Source organism: Entelurus aequoreus, linkage group LG19 (assembly GCF_033978785.1).
Source record: "Entelurus aequoreus isolate RoL-2023_Sb linkage group LG19, RoL_Eaeq_v1.1, whole genome shotgun sequence".
NCBI lineage: Eukaryota > Metazoa > Chordata > Actinopteri > Syngnathiformes > Syngnathidae > Entelurus > Entelurus aequoreus.
The window spans coordinates 3294856-3311414 of record NC_084749.1 but is presented as its reverse complement, the minus strand read 5'-3'; the positions used below and the strand labels follow the sequence as shown (position 1 = coordinate 3311414).

The following is a 16559-nucleotide window of genomic DNA, read 5'->3' as shown; positions in this document are numbered from 1 at the left end:
CTTGTCTGGTTCTTCCCTCACGGAGAACATCCCTCACCTTGGGCCTCCAGGCATTGACGCTGCCCTGCTGATAAAGGCGAGCCAGACTTGGTTTCCAGCTGCGCAGCAGAGAAGAGTGATGCGTGGAGGCACTGATTTCGGTGATACGCCCTGAACTCAGGCCAAGAGGGTATGAGCAACCTGCACACACACACAGCTGCCTCAGACTTTCCCCGCAGAAAACAAGCAAATATTGCAAGCTGACTGTTGAGATCGCAGCCCAGCAGCTCCATTCTCAGCGCAGGCCTCAGCGTGAAGTGTTGAGGGTGGATCCTGATGTAGCGAGCCACCACGGGCGGATTGAAGAGGTTACGTTTCACCTTGGAGTTGTCCATGTGGCCCTGGAATTGCTGAAAGACAAAACAATTCATCGATCAAACCACAAGAAGGTTATTGGCTGCAGGCTCCCATCCCTCCAGGACCTGTTCTCCTCCAGGACCAGGAGGTGTGTGGGTCAGATCACAGCTGACGCTTCTCACCCTGGACACAAACTATTCTCCCCTCTCCCCTTAGGCAGGAGACTACGCTCCATCCAGACCCACACCTCCCGCCACCTGAACACTTTTTCCCCTCGTCCATCAGGCACATAAACAATAACAAGATCTGATAGCTCAGTTACAGCTCATGTTATTCTATTCTGTGTTATATGTTATTACCTATTCTGGGTTACATGTATTTTATGTTATTACCTATCCTGTGTTATATGTCTTTTATGTTATTACCTTTTCTGTGTTATATGTATTTTATGTTATTACCTATTCTGTGTTGTATGTCTTTAATGTCGCACCAAGAACAATTCTTAGTTTGTCAACCCGTTCTCAAACAATGGCAATAAAAACTATTCTGATTCTACAGGCTGATATAAAAACTATTCTGATTCTGATTCTACAGGCTGATATATTTTTCATCAATGTTATATCTCAGAGGCCCACAATCTGATGAAATCTACTCTTGATGCAGGAATTGAAACTATGAAAAGTGCTTCTAGAAAAGCCCCACTAGCAACACTATTTTCTTTGTCTCTACCTTAATGCTAACAAGCTGGGTTTTATACGCCTGTCGCTACAGAGAGTCTCTCCAAGGACACGGAGACAAGTTTTATGCAACCAAACAAAAACAATGATTTAAAAGCCAACAAATAGTTTTAAAATATTAATATTAAAAAAAAAGTTTTCATGGCAAATACGTTTTTATGTTTATGGATATTTTTTTTGTTTTACAAACCTTTTTTGTTTAAGACTCAATATCAATTCTGTGGGCGGGGCCTCCTCTGAACAATATGTTAGAAGCCTTTTTATTGGTCGGTCTCCATAGGGGCGTGAGTGCTGAAGGAAAGTCTAGGGGTGGGCAATACTGACCAATAAAAAGGCTTCGGACATTTTGTTTGGGGGAGGCCCCGCCCACAAGATTGAAGTTCAATCGTAACCAAAAAAAACTCAACGATTTGTAACGTGATTGTTGCATAAAAAGTTTGAAAACAAAACAAATCTTTGCAACTGTAAAAAGGATGAGCAACCAACAAAATTTAAAGGATTTGTTAACCAAACAGCATTTGCAACCATAAAAACGACTAGTACCGAAAAATAAACACATTTTAACCAGTAAAATGTTTCTAACAAAAATCCCCAAAACTATTTTTACCACAATTTCTTTTTGCGACCATAACAACGATTACCGGTATGGCGTAGTAGGTAGAGCGGCCGTGCCAGAAACCTGAGGGTTGCAGGTTCGCTCCCCGCCTCTTGACATCCAAAATCGCTGCCGTTGTGTCCTTGGGCAGGACACTTCACCCTTGCCCCCGGTGCCACTCACACTGGTGAATGAATGATAGGTGGTGGTCGGAGGTGCAAACTGGCAGCCTCGCTTCCGTCAGTCTACCCCAGGGCAGCTGTGGCTACAAATGTAGCTTACCACCACCAGGTGTGAATGAATGATGGATTCCCACTTCTCTGTGAGCGCTTTGAGTATGTAACAATAGAAAAGCGCAATATAAAATCTAATCCATTATTACTACTGACCAAAAAAAAAAGGATTTGCATTCAATAAACATTTTGGAACCAAAACATTTTTTGTAAACACATTTTTTGTAATCCAAAAAAAAAATTGCAAACAAACTTTTTTTGTTCTAAATATATTTTTCCTTGATTTCAAATCAATTGTTTTGGGTTGCAAAAGCATTATTTTGGTTTTCAACCATTTTTTGTTGGTCAATATTTTTTTGGTTGCAAATCCATTTTGTGTTGGTTTGTATAAAAATAATTCTTTCTCCATACAAGAAGTGCTAGTGTGCACCTAAAATACTTTGTACATACATATATACTGTAACTTTGCACTGTATTATAGATCAGTGGTCCCTGATCAGTGGACCAGTACCAAGGCATTTGTCCACACAGAAGCATTAAAACATGACCAACTACTTTTTAGGGAATGAAAATACGGGACAAAGTGTGTCCTTTGAACGCTCAATACGAAAGGCATACTTTTGTGTGTCAAAACAGGACAATTGAGTTTTTCAGGGAACGGTTGGCAACCCTAGCTAGCTACAGTGCAAACATTACACTCACAGTTTAACAGCAACTTCATGCTCGGTTTGCCTTTTCGCAAAAAGAAAAGATCAAATGTAGCTCACAAACACGTCTAAGTGTTATAACGTCATTAAAAAGTCACTTTTGCTTAATAGGAGACATTTAACTAACAGTTTTTAATGACTACGTTCACACTGCAGGGTCAGATTTCACTTTCACATTTGTGTGTCAAATCCGATCTTTTTAGTGGCCGTTGACATTCTAAAAAAAAAACAATTTCTAATGTGAATGCAATCCGACCCGCATGCTGACATGACGTTGCGCAGTGTTTACGGAAGCAAACATGGCTTCCACTCTAGTGGCTCTCAGTACTGCTGCATTGGGGACATTTCAAGGATTCTGTGCAATCAAAGTCAACATTTTCTGAATTTAATTATTGCACCTAGAAGAGGACAAGTATTTTGTCTCTGGGAGTTTTACGGGATATTTTTCTTCGATGTCTGTTAGTGAGCAGTCAGAGACAGGAGTGTTGGAACTTTTACGTGAGTTCCTAAAACATTTTATGTTCACCGGTTTTCTGCTGCGTTGTCAACTATTTATTTTATCTTTTTATTTTGGTGATGACGCTTATCGCTTTTTGAAGACCTTCTAGTCGGATGAATGAAACCTAAGCGCGGGAGCATCCATATTGACCACACATCACATCCATCCATCCATTTTCTACCGCTTGTCCCTTACGGGGTCGCATACATATACAAATTATTTCCACATACAAAAGAGATCAAAACATTAGAAATGCACTGTTCACACTGACATTAAACAATCTGATACAGGTCCTATATGGGCAAAAAGAAAAGGGAACTGACCCGCAGTGTGAAGCTAACAGTGTGCATACATTGACCCGCAGTGTGAAGCTAAGAGTATGCATACATTGACCCACAGTGTGAAGCTAAGAGTATGCATACATTGACCCACAGTGTGAAGCTAAGAGTATGCATACATTGACCCACAGTGTGAAGCTAAGAGTATGCATACATTGACCCGCAGTGTGAAGCTAACAGTGTGCATACATTGACCCGCAGTGTGAAGCTAACAGTGTGCATACATTGACCCGCAGTGTGAAGCTAAGAGTATGCATACATTGACCCACAGTGTGAAGCTAACAGTGTGCATACATTGACCCACAGTGTGAAGCTAAGAGTATGCATACATTGACCCGCAGTGTGAAGCTAAGAGTATGCATACATTGAGCCACAGTGTGAAGCTAAGAGTATGCATACATTGACCCACAGTGTGAAGCTAAGAGTATGCATACATTGACCCGCAGTGTGAAGCTAACAGTGTGCATACATTGACCCGCAGTGTGAAGCTAACAGTGTGCATACATTGACCCGCAGTGTGAAGCTAAGAGTATGCATACATTGACCCACAGTGTGAAGCTAAGAGTATGCATACATTGACCCACAGTGTGAAGCTAAGAGTATGCATACATTGACCCGCAGTGTGAAGCTAACAGTGTGCATACATTGACCCGCAGTGTGAAGCTAAGAGTGAGCATACATTGACCCACAGTGTGAAGCTAAGAGTGTGCATACATTGACCCACAGTGTGAAGCTAAGAGTGTGCATACATTGACCCACAGTGGGAAGCTAAGAGTATGCATACATTGACCCACAGTGTGAAGCTAAGAGTGTGCATACATTGAGCCACAGTGTGAAGCTAAGAGTGTGCATACATTGACCCACAGTGTGAAGCTAAGAGTGTGCATACATTGACCCACAGTGTGAAGCTAAGAGTGTGCATACATTGACCCACAGTGTGAAGCTAAGAGTGTGCATACATTGACCCACAGTGTGAAGCTAAGAGTGTGCATACATTGAGCCACAGTGTGAAGCTAAGAGTGTGCATACATTGACCCACAGTGGGAAGCTAAGAGTATGCATACATTGACCCACAGTGTGAAGCTAAGAGTGTGCATACATTGAGCCACAGTGTGAAGCTAAGAGTGTGCATACATTGACCCACAGTGTGAAGCTAAGAGTGTGCATACATTGACCCACAGTGTGAAGCTAAGAGTGTGCATACATTGACCCACAGTGTGAAGCTAAGAGTGTGCATACATTGACCCACAGTGTGAAGCTAAGAGTGTGCATACATTGAGCCACAGTGTGAAGCTAAGAGTGTGCATACATTGACCCACAGTGTGAAGCTAAGAGTGTGCATACATTGACCCACAGTGTGAAGCTAAGAGTGTGCATACATTGACCCACAGTGTGAAGCTAAGAGTGTGCATACATTGACCCACAGTGTGAAGCTAAGAGTATGCATACATTGACCCACAGTGTGAAGCTAAGAGTGTGCATACATTGACCCACAGTGTGAAGCTAAGAGTGTGCATACATTGACCCACAGTGTGAAGCTAAGAGTATGCATACATTGACCCACAGTGTGAAGCTAAGAGTATGCATACATTGACCCACAGTGTGAAGCTAAGAGTGTGCATACATTGACCCACAGTGTGAAGCTAAGAGTGTGCATACATTGACCCACAGTGTGAAGCTAAGAGTGTGCATACATTGACCCGCAGTGTGAAGCTAAGAGTGAGCATACATTGAGCCACAGTGTGAAGCTAAGAGTGAGCATACATTGAGCCACAGTGTGAAGCTAAGAGTGAGCATACATTGACCCACAGTGTGAAGCTAAGAGTATGCATACATTGACCCACAGTGTGAAGCTAAGAGTGTGCATACATTGACCCACAGTGTGAAGCTAAGAGTGTGCATACATTGACCCACAGTGTGAAGCTAAGAGTATGCATACATTGACCCACAGTGTGAAGCTAAGAGTGTGCATACATTGACCCACAGTGTGAAGCTAAGAGTGTGCATACATTGATCCACAGTGTGAAGCTAAGAGTGTGCATACATTGACCCACAGTGTGAAGCTAAGAGTGTGCATACATTGACCCACAGTGTGAAGCTAAGAGTGTGCATACATTGACCCACAGTGTGAAGCTAAGAGTATGCATACATTGAGCCACAGTGTGAAGCTAAGAGTGTGCATACATTGACCCACAGTGTGAAGCTAAGAGTGAGCATACATTGGGCCGAGTGGTGTGGTTTCCTTGGTAGGTGGTCCACTGCTGCTGGTCCTGGCTGTAAGACACACTGAAGTGGGAGATGTAGTTGTCCCTCAGGTTGGAACTCACTCCCTGAGTCTCAATAGCATGCAGCAAGGTCGGCCTTAGAAGGTCCACCTAACAGGACAGCGATCGTACTTTGTAGTACAGAGTATATAACATTGTATCATAGTTTATAGGACAGAGTATAAAACAGTGCATGGTGCGCAGGACACAGTGAAGAGAATGGGAAGATTGGAACCTGCAGCCAGGAGGTCTTGTCTGTGCCCATCCAAGCATTGATATAACCCGACTGATGCAGCCTCCCCAGTTGGGGCCTCCAGCTACCTGGACACCACCCGAGAGAAGGAACACCATCATGAACACACCCATATGAAATAGAATAACAATAACTAAATATACTCTAACAATATAAAATAGAATAACAATAATTAAATATATTTTAACAATATAAAATAGAATAACAATAATTAAATATATTCTAACAATATAAAATAGAATAACAATAGTCAAATATATTCTAACAATATGAAATAGAATAACAATAATTAAATATATTTTAACAATATAAAATAGAATAACAATAATTAAATATATTCTAACAATACAAAATAGAATAACAATAGTCAAATATATTCTAACAATATGAAATAGAATAACAATAGTTAAATATATTATGCCAATATAAAATAGAATAACAATAATTAAATATATTCTAACAACATGAAATAGAATAACAATAGTTAAATATATTATGCCAATATAAAATAGAATAACAATAATTAAATATATTCTAACAATATGAAATAGAATAACAATAGTTAAATATATTATGCCAATATAAAATAGAATAACAATAATTAAATATATTCTAACAATTTAAAATATAATAATAGTTAAATATAATAATAAATTATATCCTTACCTGTGTGATCTGAGGCGCTGATCTGGGAATCCTGGATCCTTCCTGATTCCATTCCCAGAGGTAAGACACATTCTGCAGAAAGACCAGTCATTAACCCTTGTGTGGTCTTTGGGTCTGTGGGACCCGTTTTCGATTTTTATTAAAAGAAAAATTATACAGTTAATTAATTTTTCAAACTGAGACTCACTGGCTTTGGCTCATTTTCTGTGAAGAACATATATCAGAATACATATTTAATGACCACACACCATACACCGCCCTACACATTTCTATTACATAGAAGATGTCCGGGTCCACTGGATGGCTAATAGAAGTGTGGAAATTGATGTTCTGTGTACCACACTTTGTTGGTTGTGTCACCTGCTGTTAGAGGGCTAATCAACCGTCTTTGTTGGTTATGTCACCTGCTGTTAGAGGGCTAATCAACCGTCTTTGTTGGTTGTGTCACCTGCTGTTAGAGGGCTAATCAACCGTCTTTGTTGGTTGTGTCACCTGCTGTTAGAGGGCTAATCAACCGTCTTTGTTGGTTGTGTCACCTGCTGTTAGAGGGCTAATCAACCGTCTTTGTTGGTTGTGTCACCTGCTGTTAGAGGGCTAATCAACCGTCTTTGTTGGTTGTGTCACCTGCTGTTAGAGGGCTAATCAACCGTCTTTGTTGGTTATGTCACCTGCTGTTAGAGGGCTAATCAACCATCTTTGTTGGTTGTGTCACCTGCTGTTAGAGGGCTAATCAACCGTCTTTGTTGGTTGTGTCACCTGCTGTTAGAGGGCTAATCAACCATCTTTGTTGGTTGTGTCACCTGCTGTTAGAGGGCTAATCAACCATCTTTGTTGGTTGTGTCACCTGCTGTTAGAGGGCTAATCAACCGTCTTTGTTGGTTGTGTCACCTGCTGTTAGAGGGCTAATCAACCGTCTTTGTTGGTTGTGTCACCTGCTGTTAGAGGGCTAATCAACCGTCTTTGTTGGTTGTGTCACCTGCTGTTAGAGGGCTAATCAACCATCTTTGTTGGTTGTGTCACCTGCTGTTAGAGGGCTAATCAACCGTCTTTGTTGGTTGTGTCACCTGCTGTTAGAGGGCTGATCAACCATCTTTGTTGGTTGTGTCACCTGCTGTTAGAGGGCTAATCAACCATCTTTGTTGGTTGTGTCACCTGCTGTTAGAGGGCTAATCAACCGTCTTTGTTGGTTGTGTCACCTGCTGTTAGAGGGCTGATCAACCATCTTTGTTGGTTGTGTCACCTGCTGTTAGAGGGCTAATCAACCGTCTTTGTTGGTTGTGTCACCTGCTGTTAGAGGGCTAATCAACCATCTTTGTTGGTTGTGTCACCTGCTGTTAGAGGGCTAATCAACCGTCTTTGTTGGTTGTGTCACCTGCTGTTAGAGGGCTGATCAACCATCTTTGTTGGTTGTGTCACCTGCTGTTAGAGGGCTAATCAACCATCTTTGTTGGTTGTGTCACCTGCTGTTAGAGGGCTAATCAACCATCTTTGTTGGTTGTGTCACCTGCTGTTAGAGGGCTAATCAACCGTCTTTGTTGGTTGTGTCACCTGCTGTTAGAGGGCTAATCAACCGTCTTTGTTGGTTGTGTCACCTGCTGTTAGAGGGCTAATCAACCGTCTTTGTTGGTTGTGTCACCTGCTGTTAGAGGGCTAATCAACCGTCTTTGTTGGTTGTGTCACCTGCTGTTAGAGGGCTAATCAACCGTCTTTGTTGGTTGTGTCACCTGCTGTTAGAGGGCTAATCAACCGTCTTTGTTGGTTGTGTCACCTGCTGTTAGAGGGCTAATCAACCGTCTTTGTTGGTTGTGTCACCTGCTGTTAGAGGGCTAATCAACCGTCTTTGTTGGTTGTGTCACCTGCTGTTAGAGGGCTAATCAACCGTCTTTGTTGGTTGTGTCACCTGCTGTTAGAGGGCTAATCAACCGTCTTTGTTGGTTGTGTCACCTGCTGTTAGAGGGCTAATCAACAGTCTTTGTTGGTTGTGTCACCTGCTGTTAGAGGGCTAATCAACCGTCTTTGTTGGTTGTGTCACCTGCTGTTAGAGGGCTAATCAACCGTCTTTGTTGGTTGTGTCACCTGCTGTTAGAGGGCTAATCAACCGTCTTTGTTGGTTGTGTCACCTGCTGTTAGAGGGCTAATCAACCGTCTTTGTTGGTTGTGTCACCTGCTGTTAGAGGGCTAATCAACCGTCTTTGTTGGTTGTGTCACCTGCTGTTAGAGGGCTAATCAACCGTCTTTGTTGGTTATGTCACCTGCTGTTAGAGGGCTAATCAACCGTCTTTGTTGGTTGTGTCACCTGCTGTTAGAGGGCTAATCAACCGTCTTTGTTGGTTGTGTCACCTGCTGTTAGAGGGCTAATCAACCATCTTTGTTGGTTGTGTCACCTGCTGTTAGAGGGCTAATCAACCGTCTTTGTTGGTTGTGTCACCTGCTGTTAGAGGGCTGATCAACCATCTTTGTTGGTTGTGTCACCTGCTGTTAGAGGGCTAATCAACCGTCTTTGTTGGTTGTGTCACCTGCTGTTAGAGGGCTAATCAACCGTCTTTGTTGGTTGTGTCACCTGCTGTTAGAGGGCTAATCAACCGTCTTTGTTGGTTGTGTCACCTGCTGTTAGAGGGCTAATCAACCGTCTTTGTTGGTTATGTCACCTGCTGTTAGAGGGCTAATCAACCGTATTTGTTGGTTGTGTCACCTGCTGTTAGAGGGCTAATCAACCGTCTTTGTTGGTTGTGTCACCTGCTGTTAGAGGGCTAATCAACCGTCTTTGTTGGTTGTGTCACCTGCTGTTAGAGGGCTAATCAACCGTCTTTGTTGGTTGTGTCACCTGCTGTTAGAGGGCTAATCAACCGTCTTTGTTGGTTGTGTCACCTACTGTTAGAGGGCTAATCAACCGTCTTTGTTGGTTGTGTCACCTGCTGTTAGAGGGCTAATCAACCGTCTTTGTTGGTTGTGTCACCTGCTGTTAGAGGGCTAATCAACCGTCTTTGTTGGTTGTGTCACCTGCTGTTAGAGGGCTAATAAAGGTAGTAGTATTTTTGTAGTGATGGTCAGATGAAGCCTCATTAGGCATCCAATCTCTTGAGTCAGTTGGTTGGAGAATGTGTCAAGGCATGTTTTAGCACAAGACTCCACCTGCTGGTCAAATGTAGAATTACATCTTAACCACATCACGTGTGATGCATTGAAATGTTGAGTCTATTATGGCTCTGAGAATGAATCCCAATTAATGTTTGACAAAATGTTTTTTCTCTGTAAATCAACAAAGTATAATAAAAAATGTGTTTTATATATATATATATATATATATATATATATATATATATATATATATATATATATATATATATATATATATATATATATATAAATAAATATATGTATGTATGTATGTATTGTGTGTTTTGCCAACATGGTAGAATCATACGATAGTGCAGGTAATGTCACCTTGAGGAAGATGACATCATCATGCAACTTGGACAATGACGCACACAACAGAGGAGATTTTGTTCATTTTTATTTTTAGCCAATTTTAAAAAAATTTTTTTTTTTTTTTTTTGACAAAAGAAGCAAGGAGCCTGGGCTCATTTAAAGGAGTGTTTCTTGTTCCGTGATTCAATCAAATAATGTGATGTACATGGATGGACTTTTAGATGACACAAAACAACTCCGTGTAAATATTTTGACAAATAGGAGAATTACAATCAAAGTCAAGAATAAGAGGCTCTGTTACATCCAGGAAGAAAAGATGAAAAATGTCTCAACTATAAGCTATGTTTTTATTTAAATATTCACAATATTTCATGGCTCCTCACGACAAAAACCTCACAATGTAATAAATCTGCTATAACATGAAGTAGATGGTGAGTTATTGTGATGTAGAAATCACATTTTTAACAATTTTTCCAGCAGATTTGCCATATTTTGAAATGTTAATATAAGAAATAAGAAATAAATAAATAAATAATGCGGAAAGTACCCACCTGGATCATAAACCAGCAGTTGAGCTCTCATTCCAGCCAGCTGGTAGTCAGCGATGGTGCACTCCACCATCCAGGTGCCAACTGTGGAGGGAATCATCTGCACGGTGCCAAACACACCTGTGGGAGTTCAGGTGAGTCATGATAGCAATAACAAGAATGCAGTTTAAGCATTATCAAAATACAAATATTGAATAATATGTACTGGATCTTGTCCAGGGTGTACCCCGCCTTCCGCCCCATTGTAGCTGAGATAGGCTCCAGCACCCCCCGCGGCCCCGAAGGGAATAAGCGGTAGAAAATGGATGGATCTCACTGGACTGTGAGGTCTAGCTCATATTTACCAGGGAAGAGGTTGTAGATGCCCTTGCGGTGGTTCTGCTCGGTGTGCACTATGAAGGACAAAGTGTGGAAGTTTACAGCGTGGTACTCGCCATCACTTCCCACATTGAGGAGGTGCCACCTGACGGTCTGGTGCTGGGCCACCAACAGACCAGGGAGTGTCTCTGCCACGTAGCCGTTTATTGCTGTGGACACAATCAGGTGTGGTTAGTGGGCATCCACAGTTAATGATCTAGTTTATTGCTGTGGACACAATCAGGTGTGGTTAGTGGGCATCCACAGTTAATGATCTAGTTTATTGCTGTGGACACAATCAGGTGTGGTTAGTGGGCATCCACAGTTAATGATCTAGTTTATTGCTGTGGACACAATCAGGTGTGGTTAGTGGGCATCCACAGTTAATGATCTAGTTTATTGCTGTGGACACAATCAGGTGTGGTTAGTGGGGATCCACAGTTAATGATCTAGTTTATTGCTGTGGACACAATCAGGTGTGGTTAGTGGGGATCCACAGTTAATGATCTAGTTTATTGCTGTGGACACAATCAGGTGTGGTTAGTGGGGATCCACAGTTAATGATCTAGTTTATTGCTGTGGACACAATCAGGTGTGGTTAGTGGGGATCCACAGTTAATGATCTAGTTTATTGCTGTGGACACAATCAGGTGTGGTTAGTGGGCATCCACAGTTAATGATCTAGTTTATTGCTGTGGACACAATCAGGTGTGGTTAGTGGGGATCCACAGTTAATGATCTAGTTTATTGCTGTGGACACAATCAGGTGTGGTTAGTGGGGATCCACAGTTAATGATCTAGTTTATTGCTGTGGACACAATCAGGTGTGGTTAGTGGGGATCCACAGTTAATGATCTAGTTTATTGCTGTGGACACAATCAGGTGTGGTTAGTGGGGATCCACAGTTAATGATCTAGTTTATTGCTGTGGACACAATCAGGTGTGGTTAGTGGGGATCCACAGTTAATGATCTAGTTTATTGCTGTGGACACAATCAGGTGTGGTTAGTGGGGATCCACAGTTAATGATCTAGTTTATTGCTGTGGACACAATCAGGTGTGGTTAGTGGGGATCCACAGTTAATGATCTAGTTTATTGCTGTGGACACAATCAGGTGTGGTTAGTGGGGATCCACAGTTAATGATCTAGTTTGTTGCTGTGGACACAATCAGGTGTGGTTAGTGGGGATCCACAGTTAATGATCTAGTTTATTGCTGTGGACACAATCAGGTGTGGTTAGTGGGGATCCACAGTTAATGATCTAGTTTATTGCTGTGGACACAATCAGGTGTGGTTAGTGGGGATCCACAGTTAATGATCTAGTTTATTGCTGTGGACACAATCAGGTGTGGTTAGTGGGGATCCACAGTTAATGATCTAGTTTATTGCTGTGGACACAATCAGGTGTGGTTAGTGGGGATCCACAGTTAATGATCTAGTTTATTGCTGTGGACACAATCAGGTGTGGTTAGTGGGCATCCACAGTTAATGATCTAGTTTATTGCTGTGGACACAATCAGGTGTGGTTAGTGGGGATCCACAGTTAATGATCTAGTTTATTGCTGTGGACACAATCAGGTGTGGTTAGTGGGGATCCACAGTTAATGATCTAGTTTATTGCTGTGGACACAATCAGGTGTGGTTAGTGGGGATCCACAGTTAATGATCTAGTTTATTGCTGTGGACACAATCAGGTGTGGTTAGTGGGCATCCACAGTTAATGATCTAGTTTATTGCTGTGGACACAATCAGGTGTGGTTAGTGGGCATCCACAGTTAATGATCTAGTTTATTGCTGTGGACACAATCAGGTGTGGTTAGTGGGGATCCACAGTTAATGATCTAGTTTATTGCTGTGGACACAATCAGGTGTGGTTAGTGGGGATCCACAGTTAATGATCTAGTTTATTGCTGTGGACACAATCAGGTGTGGTTAGTGGGGATCCACAGTTAATGATCTAGTTTATTGCTGTGGACACAATCAGGTGTGGTTAGTGGGGATCCACAGTTAATGATCTAGTTTATTGCTGTGGACACAATCAGGTGTGGTTAGTGGGGATCCACAGTTAATGATCTAGTTTATTGCTGTGGACACAATCAGGTGTGGTTAGTGGGGATCCACAGTTAATGATCTAGTTTATTGCTGTGGACACAATCAGGTGTGGTTAGTGGGCATCCACAGTTAATGATCTAGTTTATTGCTGTGGACACAATCAGGTGTGGTTAGTGGGGATCCACAGTTAATGATCTAGTTTATTGCTGTGGACACAATCAGGTGTGGTTAGTGGGGATCCACAGTTAATGATCTAGTTTATTGCTGTGGACACAATCAGGTGTGGTTAGTGGGGATCCACAGTTAATGATCTAGTTTATTGCTGTGGACACAATCAGGTGTGGTTAGTGGGGATCCACAGTTAATGATCTAGTTTATTGCTGTGGACACAATCAGGTGTGGTTAGTGGGGATCCACAGTTAATGATCTAGTTTATTGCTGTGGACACAATCAGGTGTGGTTAGTGGGGATCCACAGTTAATGATCTAGTTTATTGCTGTGGACACAATCAGGTGTGGTTAGTGGGGATCCACAGTTAATGATCTAGTTTATTGCTGTGGACACAATCAGGTGTGGTTAGTGGGCATCCACAGTTAATGATCTAGTTTATTGCTGTGGACACAATCAGGTGTGGTTAGTGGGGATCCACAGTTAATGATCTAGTTTATTGCTGTGGACACAATCAGGTGTGGTTAGTGGGGATCCACAGTTAATGATCTAGTTTATTGCTGTGGACACAATCAGGTGTGGTTAGTGGGGATCCACAGTTAATGATCTAGTTTATTGCTGTGGACACAATCAGGTGTGGTTAGTGGGGATCCACAGTTAATGATCTAGTTTATTGCTGTGGACACAATCAGGTGTGGTTAGTGGGCATCCACAGTTAATGATCTAGTTTATTGCTGTGGACACAATCAGGTGTGGTTAGTGGGCATCCACAGTTAATGATCTAGTTTATTGCTGTGGACACAATCAGGTGTGGTTAGTGGGCATCCACAGTTAATGATCTAGTTTATTGCTGTGGACACAATCAGGTGTGGTTAGTGGGGATCCACAGTTAATGATCTAGTTTATTGCTGTGGACACAATCAGGTGTGGTTAGTGGGGATCCACAGTTAATGATCTAGTTTATTGCTGTGGACACAATCAGGTGTGGTTAGTGGGGATCCACAGTTAATGATCTAGTTTATTGCTGTGGACACAATCAGGTGTGGTTAGTGGGGATCCACAGTTAATGATCTAGTTTATTGCTGTGGACACAATCAGGTGTGGTTAGTGGGGATCCACAGTTAATGATCTAGTTTATTGCTGTGGACACAATCAGGTGTGGTTAGTGGGGATCCACAGTTAATGATCTAGTTTATTGCTGTGGACACAATCAGGTGTGGTTAGTGGGGATCCACAGTTAATGATCTAGTTTATTGCTGTGGACACAATCAGGTGTGGTTAGTGGGGATCCACAGTTAATGATCTAGTTTATTGCTGTGGACACAATCAGGTGTGGTTAGTGGGCATCCACAGTTAATGATCTAGTTTATTGCTGTGGACACAATCAGGTGTGGTTAGTGGGCATCCACAGTTAATGATCTAGTTTATTGCTGTGGACACAATCAGGTGTGGTTAGTGGGGATCCACAGTTAATGAGCATGTCCCACCTGCAAACTTATTGCTCATGTGGTACCAGGGGTCGTCAGGGTTGACCTGGCAAGGAGGGGCGCAGTGCTTCTTCAGGTTCTCCTCCAGGTACCAACTTTTGGTCTCGTCAAAGGTGTGAAAGAGAAGGGAGAACTCTTGGATGTTTGGTCCAATGCTGTCGTTTTGCTGCAGAGCGCCGCTCTTGCACACCAGCAGTGGACCCACCAGACCCGAGTGAAGGTCTCTCTCCTGGAATACAAACACATTTAGTATGTCCAGCACTGCTCTTTAGGCGTCACAGCACACATGAGCAGTGGACCCACCAGACCCGAGTGAAGGTCTCTCTCCTGGAACACAAAGACATTTAGTATGTCCAGCATAGCACGGCTCTTTAGGCATCATATCACACGCCTCATATACAATACAGTAGGAAGGGGATTCTTATGATCACGGTTTACCTGACACATGAAATGTGACAAATTGGGGGTGTGCACTATCCACTTAGGCCACTTTGAAGGTCTTAAACTATGTTTTGTGGCAATTCCAACTTTGACCACAGCGTCAGTGGCTATGTAGAGGGGCACTTTCCATCATTTTCAGCAGACGGCATTGCAAAATGATTAACTCCCCCTCTTCCTCTCACACGAGATCCACCCAAGAATGGGGCCTTATGAATCCCTTCCCAACTGTACATACAATATGTTGGTATTCTGCTGTAAATATACTGCATGTATTCAAAGCAAATATTATTATGTATTAGCCTGTGGAATAAGTTCATGTTGATATTTACCTCAGAAGGCTGCAAATAGAAAAGAGGCATTCAATTTTTATTTAAATTGTATTTGATATGCCATTGATATTTTTTCATTATTATTATTATTATTTCAAACTCGATTTTGCATGTCACTATAAAGTTATACAAGCCTTGCTTGTTCAATATTCAATGCAAAACTTGTTTGGGTCCCTATTAAAAGTTGAACTTGTTCAACCTCGGCCCGCGGCTTTGTTCACTTTTACATTTTGGCCCACTCTGTATTTGACTTTGACACCCCTGATCTACATCTACTATATGATCATCTACATCTACTATATGATCATCTACATCTACTATATGATCATCTACATCAACTATATGATCATCTACATCTACTATATGATCATCTACATCTACTATATGATCATCTACATCTACTATATGATCATCTACATCTACTATATGATCATCTACATCTACCATATGATCATCTACATCTGCCATATGATCATCTACATCTACTATATGATCATCTACATCTACTATATGATCATCTACATCTACTATATGATCATCTACATCTACTATATGATCATCTACATCTACTATATGATCATCTACATCAACTATATGATCATCTACATCTACTATATGATCATCTACATCTACTATATGATCATCTACATCAACTATATGATCATCTACATCTACTATATGATCATCTACATCAACTATATGATTATCTACCTCAACTATATGATCATCTACATCTACTATATGATCATCTACATCTACTATATGATCATCTACATCTACTATATGATCATCTACATCTACTATATGATCATCTACATCAACTAAATGATCATCTACATCTACTATATGATCATCTACATCTACTATATGATCATCTACATCTACTATATGATCATCTACATCTACTATATGATCATCTACATCAACTATATGATCATCTACATCTACTATATGATCATCTACATCAACTATATGATTATCTACCTCAACTATATGATCATCTACATCTACTATATGATCATCTACATCAACTATATGATCATCTACATCAACTATATGATCATCTACATCTACTATATGATCATCTACATCAACTATATGATTATCTACCTCAACTATA

General features: G+C 41.5%; 2 protein-coding genes across 4 annotated transcripts in view; one reads left to right on the top strand and one right to left on the bottom strand.

Annotated features, from left to right (window-relative positions):
* Positions 1-16559, top strand: part of lpla (lipoprotein lipase a) — a 743422-nt gene that overhangs the window by 374665 nt on the left and 352198 nt on the right. The window lies entirely within an intron of this gene.
* Positions 1-16559, bottom strand: part of f8 (coagulation factor VIII, procoagulant component) — a 243650-nt gene that overhangs the window by 8971 nt on the left and 218120 nt on the right. For all 3 annotated transcript variants that reach the window (XM_062027658.1, XM_062027660.1, XM_062027659.1), the window contains 8 exons: positions 14670-14898; positions 10950-11132; positions 10609-10725; positions 6629-6700; positions 5945-6030; positions 5665-5820; positions 245-389; positions 38-180 (listed from right to left, as the gene is read on the bottom strand). In XM_062027658.1, the coding sequence (XP_061883642.1) occupies positions 38-180; positions 245-389; positions 5665-5820; positions 5945-6030; positions 6629-6700; positions 10609-10725; positions 10950-11132; positions 14670-14898 (1131 nt within the window). The remainder of the gene's footprint in view (positions 1-37; positions 181-244; positions 390-5664; positions 5821-5944; positions 6031-6628; positions 6701-10608; positions 10726-10949; positions 11133-14669; positions 14899-16559) is intronic.